This window comes from Ambystoma mexicanum, chromosome 1q (genome assembly GCF_040938575.1).
Source record: "Ambystoma mexicanum isolate Mex_15411 chromosome 1q, UKY_AmexF1_1, whole genome shotgun sequence".
Lineage (NCBI taxonomy): Eukaryota > Metazoa > Chordata > Amphibia > Caudata > Ambystomatidae > Ambystoma > Ambystoma mexicanum.
Window position 1 is genome coordinate 865,176,107 of NC_090922.1, and position 19,820 is coordinate 865,195,926.

Genomic DNA, 19,820 nt, shown 5'->3' on the forward strand with positions numbered 1-19,820 from the left:
TCTTAGATCAAGCAAGGCAGTTTCTGTTGCATGCATTGCCCAAAACCCAGACTGATGACTGCCAAACAAACCATTGCTTTCAATGGGCCTCATTACGACCCAGGCGGTAAGTTACCGCCTGGGCCGTGACTTTACCACCATGGCGTAAACTAGGTTTACGCCATGGTGGTTGGCGGACTTACCGCCCCATTCCGACCTAGGCGGGGCGGTAAGTCCCCAATCCCCATTTACCCTTCCCCATTCCCATTTTTGCCCCATAGGGCATAATGGGAGTGGGGAAGGCGTTAATTACGCCACCGTAAATTACGGTGGCGTAATTAACTCCATGGTCCCTTAGCGCCATGGATTTTAACACCTGCTAAAAGCAGGTGTTAAAAGCACCATGGCGCTAGGGGACCTCGTAATTGGCGGTAAGGGGTCGGCGCAGCTAACGCTGGCGTTAACCCCTTACCGCCAGGGTCGTAATGAGGCCCAATATGTTCCTGAAGCTGCAGGTAAGACGTCCTGTCCAGGATTCTTTAAAGAAAAAAAGAAAAGGGACGTTGGCAATTGGATGACAATTACCAGCAACTTCAAGATCCAACGTCTCCTTCTTCAATAGAACGGTGACCCAAACCTCTTTTTAAAACATTGGGACAATTGCGGTCAGATTGGACAAGTTGATAACATTAGTCATCAAGGGTGTAAGGCAATTGATAACGCTCTTGATTGCTGCATGGGAATCCCCTTCACACGATGTCGGTTTTAGACCCAAAAATATTTCAAAGACTTCATTTTCCATAACCTAATGAAAATTACACATAGGTGGACAAATATTAGTGGTATTAATGTTACCCTGTTTCAATGACAAAAGAGAGGGGAAGCACTGCAAACCTTTTTACTCAGACACCAGTTATCACTCTTTTGGCAAGTAGCACCAGAACTCTTCCTTCATTCCAATTCTTTAAGAATGGTAAACAGTTGCTTGCACCTGATTTTGCACCTGCAATTCTACTATTGTAGTTCTCTCGCTTGGCCAGCAGAATCACATGTTTATAACCTGCTGCTGCGAGTCGATTTGCAGCCTGAGTCTCGGAGCATGAGTCCATGTAGAGTTGCTAAGGAGGGTTGGTGGTGATCATGGGTGAGCATTAGAAGGTTTGTTTGGAGAGACAAGGTAGTTCACGGATGTAAACTTTGGAGACTGGAGAGAAGTAGCAAGGGGTGTTCACTACACATTATAATCTCATGTATACGCTTAAGGACATGCTTAAAATGACTCTCCAAAAAAGAAATTTAAGGAATTCTTAGATATGTTTTGTTTTCTATACATTACTTTTTTCTATCTTTAGCTACTCTACCTACCACCCGACCTCTTCAAACATAATGTTATTTTGTGGGCTTCCTTTTTTGGCAGCAACCTCAGTACCACCGTGGATTACAGTAATACTCCACCCTCCTATAGCGGTGCAAAGATCATGCCATCAGGCAATTGCCCTACTGGACTCCTCTCCCAGGATTCTGAGTACTTTCCCGTGGGAATGCTTGCAGTGAAGGCCAGGGGTTGTGATTATGCTTCTGCAGGTAGGATGCAGAAGAGGCATAGGCACAATAGAGCACTGCTGGTTGGACCGCGGCGTTCTGTTTAAATATGCCTCGGCCAACAAAGGGTCTCTTTCACTTGCCTTTGTAAATCTTCAGCTGGCATTTGATAGGGCTGCACTCTGGGAACCATTGGGAAATGATGAACCTGGTCTACTGATTAGCATTGGGAACCACTGTATGCAAAACAACGTGTTCTAAATTATAATGTGGCCATAGTGGGGAAACACAGGTTAATAGAGATGCGAGGCAGGGATGTGGGCTTGCCCCGCACCTCATTACTCTTTATATTAATAACCTAGTAGACCCACTCCTCTAGCTGGGAGCTGATGTCCCCTTATAAGGGACCCAAGAAATGGTTACAATTCTCCTTTGCACAGACGTTGCTGCCTTCTTGGCAAGGACAACAATCGGCCTGTGGGGCATTATTCTCGTTTTGTGAGGGGAAGAAGTTAAAAATAAATTGCAGTAAGTCAAGGGTCATGTTAGCTGGTACTTTTAGCTTGGCAGTGGGCACACTAGGCAAAGTCTTGAGTGATGGCTATCTGTGTCTATTCTTTGCTGCATCTGAAGGCAGAAGGAAGCATGGAAGGAAGGCAGTTACTGCTTTCTTGGGCAGTGAATGGAATTCTGCATCTGGCAAAAAAATACGTTCAAACATTCGAAATATGTTGGGTAAAAGCCATCTAAGCAGGTATTTAGGGATCAGAAATGAGGGAAGGGCTTTGTGACGCAGGGTCAGTAGTAGGGATGGAAGATGCTCTTGTGAGACGGGTGCTACGAGTACCAGGTAGATCCACTGCAAAGTGCATACAGCAGTGGGTGTGCCAACGACGGGGGAGGAACAGACCATTCAGACGTGGAAAATGAATTATGACAGATTTTATTTGGGATTAAACCAGAAAGGTTGCATGGTTAAAGAAAACATCAAAAACAACTAGAATGGGCCTATTTGGTGCAGTGGAAGTTTTGAACTAGCAAAACTCATCTCCTTTAAGCGCAAGTTGGCATAACAGGTAAAACTCTTTATGCTTTGTAGTGTCAACCTACAATATTGATGGGGGAGTTCTTCCCTTCTATCTTGTACCTGTACTCAGATAGTCTGGTATCCCAGATATGAACTCTCCCAAACTAGTGACTCTTACACACGAGACCTAGTGTCAAGGCAGGGTCAGAGACACTCCTTCAGGCACTGAGGAACAGACTAATCAACAAAGAAAACGAGATTTTTTAAGTAACAGTGACAGAATGGAGAGATCAATCAAATGAAATTAAGAAATTATGCTAAGAGGCCATAGTGTCCTGAACCCCTGACACAATCGCTTTTAGAATTCACACAATTCTGGGGCCTTAACACCTAGGGAAACATGAATAAAAACACTCACAGTCTCAGGGAACACACTCCTCGACTTGGCCTTGCCAGATGTTCCGAGAGAAGAATAGTCCTCCGGGACTCTATAGCCATGATACCTACTGGGGCATGATCATGTAGTAGTCCTCTCTTGTCCCACAGATATCCTGATGACCTTACCATTGCAAGACCTTGTACCCCACCGACCCCTTCCCTTGTCCTTGGAGGCTCTTTGTACTTTTACAGGGGCAAGGCCTTGCAATTTCCCTTTCCTGCCCTAAAGTTCATCTGAAAAGAATGTTCCCCCCTACCTGCATTTTCATCCGACTCAAGTGTGTAGAACACCCCACGCCCCTGCGCTCATCCCCAGGCAACGCTTGATTTGGTCAAACCCACCACAGGTTCAGTTAGTCCATTTTAGTCAGGTCTGCAAATGCACAGCAAAGGTATGCAATAAAAGGACAAAGCATTTGCATAAAGCAACATTTTGGGAGTCTGTCAAAGATAAATGTAAGCTGCGGATCCGATGATGTTATTAGTAGCTTAATGCTGTACATCGCCTAGGGCGCCTATAATACAAGCACACACTTTAGAAAAGTGAGGCAGAATTCCAATCTTTTCACCGATTTGACATTTTATGTAAATCATCCATGAGCATGGCAATTCTCCCGGACATTTGAGGAATATGTCGCTCTTGCTGCAATCTCAATGTGCTCAAACTGTGAGATACGTAGATTCTGCTGTGGGACTTGTCCGTGCGGCGGCTGCCCGGTAGTTGTATTTGCTGCTCTAAATATTAGGAGATTTCTGTGCCTAAAATCCCCTCTTGTCCAGCACTTTGCCAATATCTTGGTGGTAGTTTCTCAATATTAGGATACCTGCCAGTATCAGTGATAGAAGATTGGACCTGCTTTCCATTACTCACTAAGATGACATCAACACATGCATTGATGAAGGGTAGGAGCTGTGAGCAGAGTGTAGGCACTGGTCAGACACCTAGCTGCTTGGGATTGGAATCACGGGTATCTTCGGTTGCACAGGGTCTGTCGGTGACAAGACATGCAAGTTAGTTGGCAAAGCTCGAGCTAAGTGAGAAGCCATTTGAGCAGATGACAACTTGAGCAGCCTTTAACGCCCCAAAAGGGCACATTTTTGATGCAACTACTCCAGGTGCTGCAGAAATCTTTCAGGACTCCCTGCTTTCTTCACAAGATTGCAACAGGAGGAGGGTTGCCCTTTTATTTTCTATACAGAGCTTCGTTTTTGCTTTATTTATTTGTTTGTTTGTTTGCTTGTTAGGCACTTATACAATAGGAATATATTGTTTCAAAGCGCCCACAGGGCAGGGAGGGAGGGTGGGAAATACATTACAACACAATACCGTTTCACCAAGGGAAAACTGCATGTGCCTATCTGCATGTGCACACGAACTGGGCAAAAGTTAGGATCTCTGAGGCGGCAGAACACTTATTAAAGTTGGGCTTCGACTTGTTCGAACTTGAAGAGAGTGTTCCATCCACTTCTCTAAGGAAACCATCTGAAACGGATGAGCCACTCACACACCTCCGTCCAGCCAACTTGAGCAATAAATTAAAATCGTCTACAAGACCTTTGGAGGTGAGAGGCTTCAAACGAACTGTCTTAACCTGCAATCAATCTTTACAGGATGTTTCCCCCCCGAGTCTCACCCTCGAGCTCGTGCTGTGAAGCAGAGAGTCGGCAACCAACAATCGTCACCAGGATAAATGAAATTGCCTACAAAGATCCTTTAGGCATAGGAAGATGCCCTCTTGGCCCCACGCCAAAAATTGTACGGACTATAAATCAATCCCTGGGTGGAAAGGACATTGGCGTCCAAGAAACTCAAAAACAAGCCCCACTAGCGCAACTATGGGCATGGTTACCAAAGGCACTGATGCTAAATAAGAACAAATAGCAATTTGTTGAGCACTTTTCAGCACCACTTGCTACCAAACAAACATCTGGCAAACCAGACCTCTCTTTGGGGTCTTGGAATACTCGTGGATTTCAACATCTGACTAAGAAAGGAGACCTAAACTTGGGGTGTTTGGATATCATCTGTTTACAAGAAACTCGGTTGATCGAACGTCCCTCTATGGACGGCTACGACTTGGCTACGACTTGGCATTTGTCCCAACGGTTAAAGGAACTTTTGGCCGTCATCTGGCCTCATAACCGCAATTCGCTGCGCCTCCGGATTACAGTTAAAGAATACTCTGAGATTCACAATTTATCTCTTGGCCACGGAAGTCAGTTGGAACCGTTTCAAGGTGGAAAAGGGAAAGTCTAAAGCGCAACCTTTAATCATCATTAATGTCTATTGGAACCCTGCAGCCATGACTGACTCATTCTTTATAGCCTTGATTGAAGAGACTATCGACGAAGCTCTGTTAAGGTGTCCAGAGGCTCTGCTAATCTTCTGCGGAGATCTAAATGCCACCTGGTTGCCACATGAATCAGCTGATAATCTTCCTCTTTTTTCGTCCCTTAGAAACAAACGGGGGGTAGCGTGGCTGTCATTGATGTCATCCTGTGATTTACTTTGTGCGGATGACCTATTCACCAGAGAAGAGAGGCCTCCTACTTGGGAAAGAGGAAATTCCTCCGCGGACATTGATCACATTTTTATAATCAGGTACCTGGCAGCTCTTTCCACTTCATTTGAAGTACGAAGGTCCTCTGCTAGTGATCACAATCTGTTGGTACTGAAATGGAAGACAAAAATGCTCGATAACATAGTCACGCCCGTTCAAGTGGAGTCAAACAACCAGCAAAACCGCTTAAGACTATCAGAAACTTCGATTTCGAAGATAAATGCCCAGTACCTGAGAATAGGAAACAAGCCCGACCAACTGATCGATCCGCAATTACCAGATTATCAACCACTTCTGGTTCCTTTTAGATCTAAATCAAATGGTCCCAGACAGAGTAACAATCTTGCCAGACATGAATACTGTAAAGAACTGGTTCTGAGACGGCGCTTAGTGAGGAAAGCAAAAAGAAAACTTTGCGCCTTCCCATCATCAGAAAATCAGGCAATCTTCAATCAGGAACAGCAAACGTATAAATCATGGATCAGGCAATAACACAGCAATTTACATCAACAAGATGAGGAAGCCATGTTGAAGTTGGTTTGCGGCCACCATCCTCGGGAGTTTTGGGCTCTCCTTAGATCGACTTTCTCTCCTCTTGAGGAATCACCCTCAAATCCGATCTGTGAAACAACCTGGATACATTTTTACGCAAACCTGTAAAAGACGCCTGCATCCTCAAGTTCTCTGGAATTTAGTAAAAATTGGAATCATGGATAGATCTGAGCAGTGAAGCCGAGATCTTCAAAGTTCTTCAAAGACTCAAACCATTGCGAGCGCCCGGCCCGAATGGAATCACAAACCTTGATCTAAAGAAATACCCAAGAGAATGGTCTTCGTTGATCAGTGAAATCTTTAAACGATGTAAACAGGCAAGGCAAATTCCGTCTTCATGGACAACCTCAATTGTAGTCCCAATATTATGTTCCTTAGCGCATTTAAAAGCAAGGTGCTGGGAGGAAGCCCGAGAGTGTTCCTTGCGTTCATAGATCTGGTGCAAGCCTTTGATCAAGTAAACAGAGTGAGTCTGTGGAGAAAACTGAGCCTTTGGAAATGCCCCGCTGAACTCCTTCAACCAATCCAAGCGCTACATCAGGACACAAAGGTACGCGTGAGACTAAATCAAGCTGGCCTGTTATCGTCAGAAATCTCAGTCGGCCGTGGATTGAAACAGGGATGCCCCTTTGCTCCGGCACTTTTCATCGCTTACTTGGGCGATTTCAAAGCCTCAGAACAATCTATCCGCTCCTTTCCGCCATCAATGGGAAAGTTGAAAACCACAAGGCTACTCTACGCGAATGATCTAATCCTAATGGATATGACCCCTATTGGCCTCCAGCGCCAGCTCGATAACTTGGCTGCTCATATTCAAGCAAATGATTTAACCGTTAATGCATCTAAAACCAAGATTCTGACCCTGGAAAAACATAGACGACCACAAGAAAAACTATCCTGGTACTTGGATGGGGCTGCACTAGAAAAAGTCTCTAGTATTAAATATCTAGGAGCAACACTAGACTGTTCTAGTATCAACGTAACCCTTCAGAGTTGCTTAATGAACAAAGCAAAAAATCTAGCGGCACAAACCCAGGCAATGGATAAAAAGTTTGGTCACTTTTCCTTGCTACCATTGATCAAATTCTATAGGATGAAGGTGGTTCCATCACTCACCTATGCAGCGGAAGCCCTTCCCCACACGCCTGCCAATCTGTGGCTGAAGTTAGAGGGTTACTTCTGGCGCATGGTCCTAGGTCTCCCAAAGTCAACATCGGCTCCCCTTATCAGAAGAGAGCTAGGTCTCCTCTCATTGGAAGGGACCACGGAGATAAAATCCATGATGCTCTATAGGAAAATGCTGCTTCCAGATTGGTCACATGTGCTAGCCATCGTACGTGCTGATATTCTGACAGCATGTTGTTCTGTTTTAAAATCTTGGGAAATGGCGCGTAAAGCGAAACTTTTGGATATTCACTCTTCAGAGCAAGATCTCATCCGCAACCCGTCAAAAATAAAAAGGAAAATCAGTGAGCTGGACTGGATTCAAACCGTGAACAATGCAACGAAAGCAAAATCAGTCAGCCATCTCCCACCCTATCAAAGTAAATTGAACATTGTTCCGAACTATATTAGCAAGTTCCCCAACAAAGCTGCCAGAACCTTGTTTTTGAAAGCGCGCTTAAATTTACTACCGACTAATGAGATTTTAAAACTCAGTGGACAGAGTAATTCAAACACATGCCGTTTTTGTGAAAATGACACTAACGTAGAAACTATACGTCACTTGCTCCTAAACTGAAATTCTTGTTACCACATCTTTCAGCATCATATACCAGGGAAGAGGAACTGTGGTGGACTCGCCTAATGAGTGGAGAAAGAAATAGCTGGACAATTGCCACTACACAGACTCTTAAGTTTATCTTATCCTTATGAAACTTAAATCATCGTCATAACCACAATTCTTCTTCTGAAATGAAATGATCTCCTCTTCCATTTTCTTCTTCTTCTTCTTTTCTGTTTCTTCTCTTTCATGATACAGCTTCTTGTTCTACATTTTCACTTTCTCCCTTTCTTCACTTTGTTTCGTTTTCTACTATGTTTTGTAAAAATCATTCATTTGATTAAATCAACCAAATAAATAAAAAAAGTGGTCCATTAAATTACAACATAATATTTAAGAGCAGAGTGGGAAGAGGGAGAGGGATGAACCTACTATGCCTTGTGAGTAGTCAGAACGTGCTATATAAATCCCACGCATGTGTATTTACAGGGAGGCCGGAACTTTCTATGTGGTGGAACGGTCCTACACTTAAGCCCTTTCAACGTCAGGTGGTGCAGTACCTTTGTGAATTTTCAGATTGGAATCTTTCTTTGTGAATCCCACATTATCTACCAGGATTTTTCAGTGTCAAGAGAAAGGGCACTACAACTATGAAATCGACAGTTTAAGCATCGGTTTTTGCTGGACATGTTATTGCTTTGGGGTGGAAGATGCTAAGTACTATGCATGGATAAAGGAAGGGAGAAAATAGAGTGGAGCAAGTTAAGGAAGCCTTTCAGGATTGAAGGCATCAAACCTTCCTGCCTACTCCCACACCTCCTGGGATGACACAGAATTGGACGACCCGGTACTAAGTAGAAAGGTGGGAAGGTAGAATCAAAGAATTTCTTTCCAGGCTGTGGAAAGAAACACATAGTAGATATGAGGGACACAACTACAATGGGCCTTATATTGAACAAATGAAACCCACTGTACCTTTGGTGGAGGTAGCTAGTGCCAGAGAAGTAAGTGACTCTAGAACCCACCCACCATGACTTAATGTATTGGTCAGCTAAAGTACATAACAGCACGTGAACGGTCAACTAATTAAACAGGCTGTGAAGGAACTGACCTGATGACCTAAAGACCGCGTCTAAGGGACACAACAGGGAATCAAAGGGAATCAAAGCCCTGGGAGGATGTAAAGTTTCAGGGAATCAACAAAAGAGTATTAAAGGCTGATAGGAGACAACCCCAGGAGGCCATGGAAGGAGGGGCATGTGCAGGAAGCAGGAGCCCACGGACAGTTCCAGCAGGAAGGCAGAGGAAGAAGGAGCAAGGGTGGGGGATTGCCAAGATAGGATAGTACAAGACCAGGACAACTACACCACAAGTGAACCCACCAGAATGCAAAATGAGGTGGGAGGCAGGTAGGGGTCCATGGACAGGCATCAGAGGATGGGCTGTAAGGGCCAATGTGTGGGGTGAAAATGAGGCACTTCATGGTGGGACATAGGAAGGTCAGACCAATGGGGAAAAGGCCTGAGAATAGTAGGATACAGGCAAAAGCCTTTGGCCTGCGGCAAGTCAGTAGTCAGAACACCGTGATCACTTGACATCAGCAAGCATCGCGCAATGTCAGGGGAGGGAAGCAAGTCAGTGCACAGCATAGCGTGATGTTTTCAGAACAGCAAGCAGTGGCCAGTATCCTGGACAGGAGGCAAGCTAGAACAAAGCACATCAAACCAGAATATAAGTACAGAGTGAAGCGCGCTCGGCCTGGAAGTAATTTAGCTGAGCACAAAGCTTCACACACGCCTCTGTTTACTTTGCCGGGGCTAGCACCCAGGCAAGGTGACATCAGACAACACAGCATGCATTGCAGGCAGAGCTGCCACCATTGGACACATGCAACCACTTGAATACTGTAGCCTGCAGTTCATGCGGGTGGTCCCATAACTGCAACAGGAGGTGCCAGGTCTATTAAAGGATGGGTCTAAGCGATAACAGGGTGCAATACACCACCTGGAATTCCTTATTAGGTGTAGGTTTGATTTCTGGAGTTTTCATGTAGAGAGCAGCAATTCAGATGGCGTAGGGAGACAAGGTAAGTGGGAGCATGGTTTTACCCGCAGCATAAAAAAAAGCAAAAACAACGTGAATGCTGATAAGGGCTTTAATTGCTGGTGGCATGAAAATGCCATAATTGTCACTTTATGTAACAGCACTAGGACTGGGGGTGGATAACATTGTATTCATGTGGAACAAATTAGGAAATTTTTAACTAAACAGTTCTCTTCTTCACTCTGTCAGGCGTGTTCAGGACATATGTTGGAGAGTCAGTGGTATAACTGACCCAGCAGTAAGTGGACTGATGGTTAGGCAATGGAAGACCGACAGAGCAATAGAGTACTGTGAACTGCACATAGCTGTCGACAAGCCATTAACAATAGGAGCCAACTGCACTACTGTAAGATGGACATTCTGCTTACACAATGATGCTCTTCTCCTGATCTTGGCAGTTTAGAAAAGGGTTCAGTGAGCAAGTTAGTTTAGGCAGCAGACATAGTATATAGGGTGAGACGTATTTTGGGAATAACACTGCATCTGCTGTTGTGTGAGTGTGCCAGTGGTGCTGAGAACATATGCAAGGCAACATATGAACAAGCTTAATCCCAGTTGTTTTCTTTCCTCCCTTTTGTACCTAACCCTCACGATCCAACTACAACACAACTGAGCTTTTGCAGGAACGGTCTTGGCAGGCTGTACTCACCAGTACGTGTAGTGCCACCATCTTCCTTACCCACCAGGTTTGTTGGTCTACCGGCAATCCTCCTCGACAGCATTTTGTAAATCATAACTTTTATTTACACATATATAATATCACTTAATGGAGCTTTCTATGTTAAAATTACTCCGGTAGGGATTGGGCCATCTTCACCATCCATTTAAAAAGATTACGTGAGGGCCTTTGACAAGGGTCCCCAGTGCCTTTACCACCCATTCCAGCCTGTGGAACAGGTGGGTTTTGCTATAAACACCCCTGGTTTCCAATCCGGAAACCTGGGGTGCTAAAAGCATTGGATCGCAGCGTCCCGTTCATTGAATTAAAATAAGGTTTTAAGATGGCCGCCATGGATCAGGAAGGCGGGGCTGCTGAAGAAATGAGGTGCTGGGGGTGGGAAGGATGGAACATTTTAAAGGAAAGGGTGGGTGGGAGGCAAGATGGCGGGGCACGGCTGGGGAAGCAGCCATCAGGTTCCATGGAATGTAGGCTTGGATCGGCAGATTCAGCCTGCAATCGAAGGAACCTGATTGGTTGCTCCCCCGCCCCGGCTGCTAATTGAGTGTAAAGGTGTTAGAACTGTGGGAGAATAAGATGAAATGATGAAGAACGATATCTGCTAATTGCAATTGAAAAAAGCACAACATCAGGAAGAATTTGACAAAAAGAAGAATTCATTTCTGTAGAGTGGGGAAAGGAACGAATTAGAAGGACACATGCATCATTCTTTTTCTAGAGACGGAGTCCTGATCTTCGTAATAGGATTATTTGTCCACATTTTCAATTTTACAGACAGCGCTCGTTCACATTGAAGTTACATCTTTGGAATCTCATATCTGCAATGCTGATTTGATGCCAATAGATAATTCTGTTTGCATTCAGTACTTCGAGCCCAATCCCACTTTCAGGAAAAACCTTAATGGAACCCGGTCAGAAGGTTATTGCGCAACTGTTGCGAACATCTGTCTACAAAATAAATAAGTCATGTTTTCATCCTGGAAAGGGCAGGATATACTGAGAAGCACTGAGCTGGTTCATAGAGACTCCAGGCACTGTTTTTACATGTGTTCTTAGGTGCAAGACTGTTTCAGCCATAAACACGCATATGAATTTATTATGGTATGGCGATATAGGGACAGGCGGGATTGGGATCAATATGCATGTTGTGATTTTGCACCTGTGCTTAGTTCTGACAGTAGCTACACAATGTTGTCTTTGTTGTCTTGCCTCAGCTGGAGCATTCAGAAATCAGCATAACCATCCAATGATCAATTTACTGGAGGGTGATGGCCGGGGCTCTGCATTGGTAATGTTCTTTCAACATTTGCTCAACACTTTGAGCTCCAGTTTTGTCATTGGTTGACTGGGTGATGTCAAGGCCAAGGAACCAGTAGGCACACAGGAGGTGGAGCGACCTGAGTGGAAAACCAAGGCAAAGGCTTCAGGAGCTTTCTTTGGGGGCATGATATGTCTGCAAAGGGTTTAGCGACTTAAGAAAGTTTGTTTCCAGACTCATTAACTCAGCTCTTATTTGGATGCGCTTTAAGGTATTCTTACATTGCAAACGCCACTGGTGCAAGGTGTGAGGCGAAGGTGTGTTGAGGGTGCATGAGTGGAATGGAGGCCCGGGTCGCCCACACCCACCAACCCTTTAGATTGGTGGATTCCACAGCCCAGCCTGTTGCTGCGGTGACCTGACGGTGGATTGCCCTCCAACGGTCCGGATTCATCAGAAAGAGATGCCTCCTAGCTATCATATAATGATGCTGAACACTGCAGATTCATGAGCCTGTGGCCGGATTACCAAAAATCATGGTGTGCGTATTTTTGGGATGCATACGTAGTGCACACGTAATATACGCACGTGCAAAAAGCTATTTGCGCTCTATGATTTTCCGTAATCCGGAACCAATTCTGTGAATATGCTTTATGTCTGTTTAAGTAAGTGGGATCCCTGTTGGGCCATTTCATGACTCGGGAGGATAGCTCAGGGGCAAAGTGCTCGCCTTGGAAGCAGGTTGACGCGTAGCAGCACTGGTTTGATCCCTTTGTCCGTGCTTAGAAACCTCTGGGTATTAAGTACGTTATAAATAACCATTCATATCATATCATGTGGAAATTACAGATGAACATACTATGGGTAGACCAGCTTCCTGTGATAAGCTCTGTTCCAGTTTTAATTTGGTGGGCAGAGGCCATCAGTGTATCATGCAGGGGTGGAATGGCCTATAGGGAACTCTGGGGATTTCCCAGTGGGCCTCTTTTGTGTGGTATTTCCAAATGTTCCCATAGGAAAAGGGTTGGGCTTGCTGAAAATGTGTAATATAGGGCTACTTTGAAAATTATTTCTTCTTTTGGTTGCCAGTCCACCCCTGGTATCATGCGTGGAAGAGGGAAACATAACAACAGTTGCTGCACTGCCGCCAGCTGCTTGCCCCTCTGAGTATCCGGTGAGATGAGGGACTTTCTTTGGTCTTAACATTAAACACTGCCTCAGAAGAGACGGATTGATTGGAGAGTTATCACACACAATTCTCCTGCACACCTGCGCATGGATCAGGAGGCAGCAGCGGGAGGGTGAGGCAGTTTAATGGAAACAGTGAATCATGAATGGGAAACTTAAAACACGCCAGGACAATTAAAGCAGACACAAAGAGACAACGACAAGTGATTAGAGTTTAATGCATGAATAATGAACATATAAACGAATGCAACGCTCCAGAGAATACAGCAATGTAGGAACAGACAGGATAAAAGGTATTTTTTAAAGAAAGGTTGATGGCTGCGTAATGGCAACAAGAAATGAGAATGAAAGACAAAAGCAACTCCACGCAAAGAATGCAGCACAATGAAAAAGAGGGGAACAATAGATGTTTGTTATTTTACATTAAATATGTCTATGCATATTATTTATTTGAATGTGAGCTAGTGTGTGGACACACCCACAAACACACTCAAAGACACACATCCCAATCTAAATGTCTTTCATCAACATGCTTTTGTGGAAAGATAATACATTTCCTGGATATGGCAAATGTTCCCGCTGACTGTTCTCCATATCATGGCACAGAATCTCAATACTGCATCCACGATGCTCCAGGAGTTAAACCCAACTTACAATGCGCGCCTGCAAACGAGGAAAAGGAGAAGGGTGACTGCCATTTGTTCAGGCCAAATATCTGTGATAAAAGGAGACCCTGAATGGCAGGAGACCCCTAAAGCCCCTCGCCTCAGTCCTTGAATTCGAAATAGGACGGGGACGAGGAAGAGTAGGATTCCGAGCAATGAAGATTACCAGTAAGAAATCCTGGCATTGCTAGTGCCGACAGACATTCTCATGACATGAACTCTGAGTTAAATTCATCACAGACAAATACATACAGTGTCACGTGTTTTTAAAAAGGTGGACATACACAACAAGGGAACACCTTCACAATATGCGAAAATGAATTTCTAAATGAATGCCAAATCTCCCTTCACAAAATCATGAAAAGTTCATACCAAGGCAGCACTTTAATAAACAGTATTGCCTCTTCCTGTCTAAAAGTGCCATCCTACATGTTGCCTGTACACACATTTAAATAGGTGGTCAAAGAAATAAAAACAAAAAAACTGATTTTTGGAGGTCATGTTATACTTTTCAGCAGTGACGAAATAAACATGCAATGAAATAGCAATGGTTTTCTTTCAGTGTCTGCTCTCATGGCCTAAAAACCTACAGAAGAAATTCAGAAACACTTAGGCACTTTCTCAAAATTCTGCGGAGTTGGGCATCTAAATTCAAATAATTAATTCAATGTTCTTAGAGTGGCGAGAGCTTACAATTCTATCCTTCTTTCTCTACACGTCCTGCCCCAGCCCTCCTGCATCTGTGGTCCTTTAAATTGCACTGTATGACTATGTGCTTGATGTGCAGTTAGACGTCCCCAGATCGTTCATGCATTTGGAACTTGCCAGCAACTGCAAACCCACGGTGTGGAGGAAAACCTTCACATTAACAGGACTGGGCACTCGATAAGAAATCAAAACGCAAATTGAAGTGATGTGGTGACTGTGACTGACTGTCTTCAGCAATTCAAAACAAATAATCTAGGTCAGAGGTCGCCAAACAGTGATCGCTGGCGACTAGTAGCTCGCCTGAGCCTTTTCAGTCCGCGCTGAAGATACCGAAAAATAAACATTTATCCTAAGTTATATTATTTAATGCTGCGTTTTGCAGCTTGGCTGCTGTGCCACATGGAGCTGCTTGGAAATCCACTGACAAGTGTCAGTATCACGTTATGCTTCTGCAGTCCGCCTGTAGTACCACAGTTGGCCTTGTGCGCCCCCACGACAGTCTTGCTTAAGCAAGCTGCTCTTGTTTGCCAGAGATGTTGGAGGGGCTGGGGCAGGATCATGATCATTGTGACCACGCAATGTAAATATCACAGTAGCACTGCCACTCGCCTGGAAATGTTCAAAATAATATTTAAAAAATGGTGCAATTTCTTATATGTGGCTTCTTTCCAAATTCCACATTGTACATTTCCACCTTAAATCACTTCCATGACACAGGTACACCCACTTTTAGTACATTAAGCGATCCATAGACACGCTGTACAGTAGAAGCCTACCAGGGTAGCTCAGCAGGTTGACAGACCGATGCTGAGATGTTATATATTCAAAACTACAGGTTATTAATCGTATGACTTTTTGCAATGCCTTATAAAAAAAAAGTGCTGTACAATGTGTTTGGCCAGGGTATGGGTTGGGCTGGTTGCTTGCTTATATTCAGGGCTGAGGTGGGGATATTTCTGCCCCTGTAGTGAAAATCAAAAGTTGGCACCCATGAACCCACAGTTTAATTTTCTAAAAACTGCTGTCAGCATAACAGAAGCATTTATTTGTGATCAACCAGTTTGACAAGAATTTAAATTCTTTATAAATATAACTTGTGCTAAAACACAGAGGGGCACACAAATAATGATAATGATGTGTTATTTATATAGCGCCTTAATCCAAAGCGCTTTACAGAGCACATATTTACATGCAATATCACCCAACTGAAATTGGTACTCATTTATCGACCTCAGAAGGATGAGTTGGCCTTGCCGGGACTTTAACCAGCGACCTGCAGATCACGCTCAGATCGCAGCAGCGAGCGCTCAACCCGCTGAGCTATCATACCAGCAAATAACGGAGTATGTGTGGTGTCTGACAAAAAAAATTTCAAAGAAAACTCGTGAACGCAAGCAGCATTTTTCAATTTGGAAATTGCTTTTTTTTTTTTATGGAAGTGTGAAATGCACATTTGGAAAACAATAGTGTGCCTAGCATGGAGAAAGCCTGCATAAAACGCAAAGGAAGGGGCACATAAATTACAGGATATTTGTGTGGAAGTCCAACAAATATCTGTCTTTTTGAGACAGCTACTAATAAATAATAATTCAACAAAGAGGTTTTTGAAGTTCTTAATATATTTGTGAAGGGATTTGTTATTCCATCTGTTTAAAGAGGGGAAATAATGGAGCCAAAATAATATTGGTAAAAATTCTGAGGTTTATAAATATCCCCACCCTGATATCGCCCGCTAGTAGCTCTCCACTGTTGGCCTCCACTACAAGTAGCTCTAGCTAAAGTAAAGGTTGGAGACCCCTGATCTAGGTGAACACGTGGGCCTGTGCAACAGAACGAGCGCACTAGTGCAATGCGTCTTTGCATAGGAACTGCATTGGGACTTAAATTGCCCTGGTTAAAAATGTCAAGGACCAGCCGTTTAATCACACCTGTTGCAAATGGATTAAGTTTATAAATCTGATCTGGGGGAGTTTGGGGGGGGGGGGTTGGTTGTCCAAAGAACACAGGGATATGTATTACATTGCTATGCCCTGGTGACCCTTTGCTTTTTTTAATGGAACAAAGGACTCCAAGTGCAGGGATTCTGCTATGCACACTGCCTTTGTGCAGAAAAGTTAACAATTCTTTAATAGTGACCGGCATCTTTGCCATGTGTTTGTTCCTAACCTCACTGTCATTAAAAACAGTGCAAGCAGCAAACACGACCAACGAGAGCATAACTGCTGCCCAAAAAGGGACGCCGTTTTGACGCCCCAGATGCAATCTTAAGTGAGCAGGTCCCACGGGCTGCTGTGTCACTGCAGCCGCCTTGTGCAACACCCTCCCTGGACACATCAGAGATGAGCCTGCATACCCCGTCTTCAAAATTAACCTGGGTACACAATGCGTATGTATAGCATGTCTGTGTGATACACACACTGGGCCCGACTCATGGAATATGTGCCCGGTTCAAAGTGACTTTCCACTACTGAAAAGTGACTTTGCACTCCCGACACAAACCCTGATTCATGGAAATTTGCAAAGTGTCATTTTGCCATGCAAATTCCGGGAAAAGTCATTTTGAACTGCAAAAATGACCATGCGCTGACTTTGCCCGGACTTTGCACTGCAAAAATACACTTTGCACAGCTGCATGAATCAGGGTTTGTGTCGGCAGTGCAAAGTCACTTTTCAGCAGTGCAAAGTCACTTAGAACCAGGCAAATATTCCATGAATTGGGCCCACTGGCTAGATACGTCTTCGCTCACTCTGTACATGCGCCGTGATACCTCTGGTTTTGGGTGCTATATACATGAAATAAAAACCTCTCTCAGTGGGGCCAGGTTTGATGTTTTTAGGGCCAACATGGCACGCGTTGATTCTGCCTGCCGCCTGTGCACCCACCTAGAGCTGCCTTATTGTAGCGCCGGCACAGAGATTGTGTTGCCTGGTCTTTCTGGGAGCTGCACATTCCCTTAAATAGACATCGATACTGCCGTGTATTCGTGTTTATTGCAGTTTGACATTTGCAATGGCTGGACCCATTCCCTTCAAAGTGTGCTGCTGTGGGGTGTCGCATGCCAATGTGTTCCTCTGTGCAACCCGAAACTCCGAGTCCAGCAGCAGCATCCTTACAAGCTTGGCATTTTTTGGCACATGTTTTCTCCGTATACCGCCTTTCAATTTCCGGTTAAGTCAGTTGTCATTATTCACCTCAATCGAGGTTCTTCCTCCCTTAATCCTAAACTGAATGCATAGTCAAGTTTCCGAGCCTGGGCGTACCCTGCTGCACTAGTACCTTTGCTTTTACTTTAGTGCTTCTTAGTCAGATGAACTAGACGAGGACTACAACACTCAGAATACAACTGATGGCGAAATGAAAGCTCATGCACGGCTCATGCATGGCATATTGTGTGCCAGATAGCCTGGATTTTTTTATTTTAAGTATCACCCAAACCTATATTTCGGCTTCATAGGCATCAATAGCTCATGTGATGACCTGGTTATTCCCTTTTTGATCCCATGGCCCAAAGATACGGGTACTTACTCAGCTGTTGCCAAGTTTGGGGGTAATCGGCTCCATTTAGTTCAAGCCAAAGGGGAATATGGTCCCCTTACTAGTGAAGGCACTGCGCGAGAGAGGGGGCAATTAGGGCGGAAAGAGAACATTAAAAAGCATTGGCTACTATTGCAGTGAGCCTCAACTGAGGATTTGATCCATCTAATATCAACAGCGGAAAGTGGGTGGCAGGTAATGTCTTCCTTTATCGATGCAACTCACCCATTTTTGACTCATCCCACTGATGTCTGCCACACATTGCAGTGTAGCTGTGTCTTAACTCTCTGCCCCATCTCAGAGGAACGGGGTGTGTAGCCCATGGTACAGGTGGACTGGGACTCTGCGTGAGCCCAGTCACAGACTCGTGGCGTGATTCACAAAGAATGTCACTGGAGCAAATTAGGAGGTGCCCATGAGCACCTCAGAGTGGCACCTGCTCTCTTACACCCGATTCACAAAGCCTAAAACTGGAGCAACCTCGGACGCCTGGAGTTTCTGTGGGATGCCCACGTGCAAACGGGATTCACAAAGATTTGCGCCTCCCGGGCATTTCCGCGATGCTCCTGGCATCACCAGATTGGCGCCAGTTCAATGCTTCGTATCAGGTAGCAGGTGCACATCTGAGATTCTCCCAGGTAGGGCTATCTTGGTGAATTGGCCCCACCCTAGATATGCTGCATTGTGTGGGTACCCGAGATGCATAACTAGTGTACGCTTCCTCTGGTGAGGGATTTGTCGTTTACTTAGATCGTGCTCTCTTTAATCAAGCCCACTGAAGAGTGTTGTGCCACTCTCTTTGTATAGGTCGTGTTCATAAGCTTGACTTGGTCAGACCTAAAGCAGGGGGTTAACAAAGTGTTTTCACACTCTTATTCCCAATTGTATTGTCTGATTATATGCTAGTGGGGTGCCTTTTGATGGACTTGTGTGTCAGGCTTTTTAGTTTATTAGGATAAACAAATTTAGATCATGGTGCATACCTATTGATGGTTTTTCTATGAGCATTTGAAAACATTAATAGTACATATTTTGAAACAGCACAATTCGAAATGTTAAAACAATATTTGCTTAAAAAATATTCTCAGCTGTAGGGCCATGTCTTTAACGATCTGTTTATGTTCTGTTTTACTTTTTTCACTTCACGTTTCATGTCCACCTCTTTTCATGTATATGTGTCCACAATGTTTACAGTGGACAGTTTGGTCGCGGCACTCCGATGGCCATGACACGCTAGATACTGATTATCTATCACCGTGTGCTGGATTTGCCTGCATACATGCAGGCAGTCCTCATGTCCTGTGGGAGCTCCTTAACCAGTGCCATTGTTTTTCTTGGAATTCAGTCCAGTTGATTTTCCCATTATAAATCCAGAACCACAAGCTTCCCTTTTTTTTTAGGATTTACTAGTTAATATAATCAGTGCAATACAAGAACGAACGCATGGGTAAAACCATAAAGTTTTAAAAGGTTGGCAACAAGGATGTTGTTGTTCCTCTATGAGGAGGTCTCTTTTGGCTATGCTGCTATGAGGCAGTGTTCTGGTTTTTGGCCTTGTATAGGTGTTAGGAGTTTGTCTTTTCAGCCTGGCCTATAGATTAATTAGGTCCTTTGCAGGAGGTGCACCTTGGCCCTGACCAGGTGTTACTCCTATTCATCCAGGCTGTCGATTGAAGATCCTTTCCTTTCACGGTAGTGCGGTTCCTCATGTCTGATCCTCCTGCTGTTGGTGTAGGCAATAGTGTGTGATCGTACTAGCTTTTGTGTCCTATTGAAATCCTGATTTTCAGGTCACCCTTGGAATGAATATCATATGTTCCTAGCTTTTGGTACCTGGTGCCGCCTTATCAGATAATAGACCC

General features: G+C 44.4%; 1 protein-coding gene across 5 annotated transcripts in view; it reads right to left on the reverse strand.

The window, feature by feature from the left end:
• The window catches only part of CRB1 (crumbs cell polarity complex component 1), a 1,156,197-nt gene that overhangs the window by 128,210 nt on the left and 1,008,167 nt on the right, over nt 1-19,820 (reverse strand). The window contains exon 13 of one of the 5 annotated variants that reach the window (XM_069641518.1): nt 13,250-13,713. The exons of the other annotated variants lie outside the window; for them this stretch is intronic. Coding sequence (XP_069497619.1) covers nt 13,690-13,713 — 24 coding nt within the window. The 3' untranslated portion in view covers nt 13,250-13,689. Of the gene's footprint in view, nt 1-13,249; nt 13,714-19,820 lie in introns of those variants that run through there. 5 annotated transcript variants of the gene reach the window in all.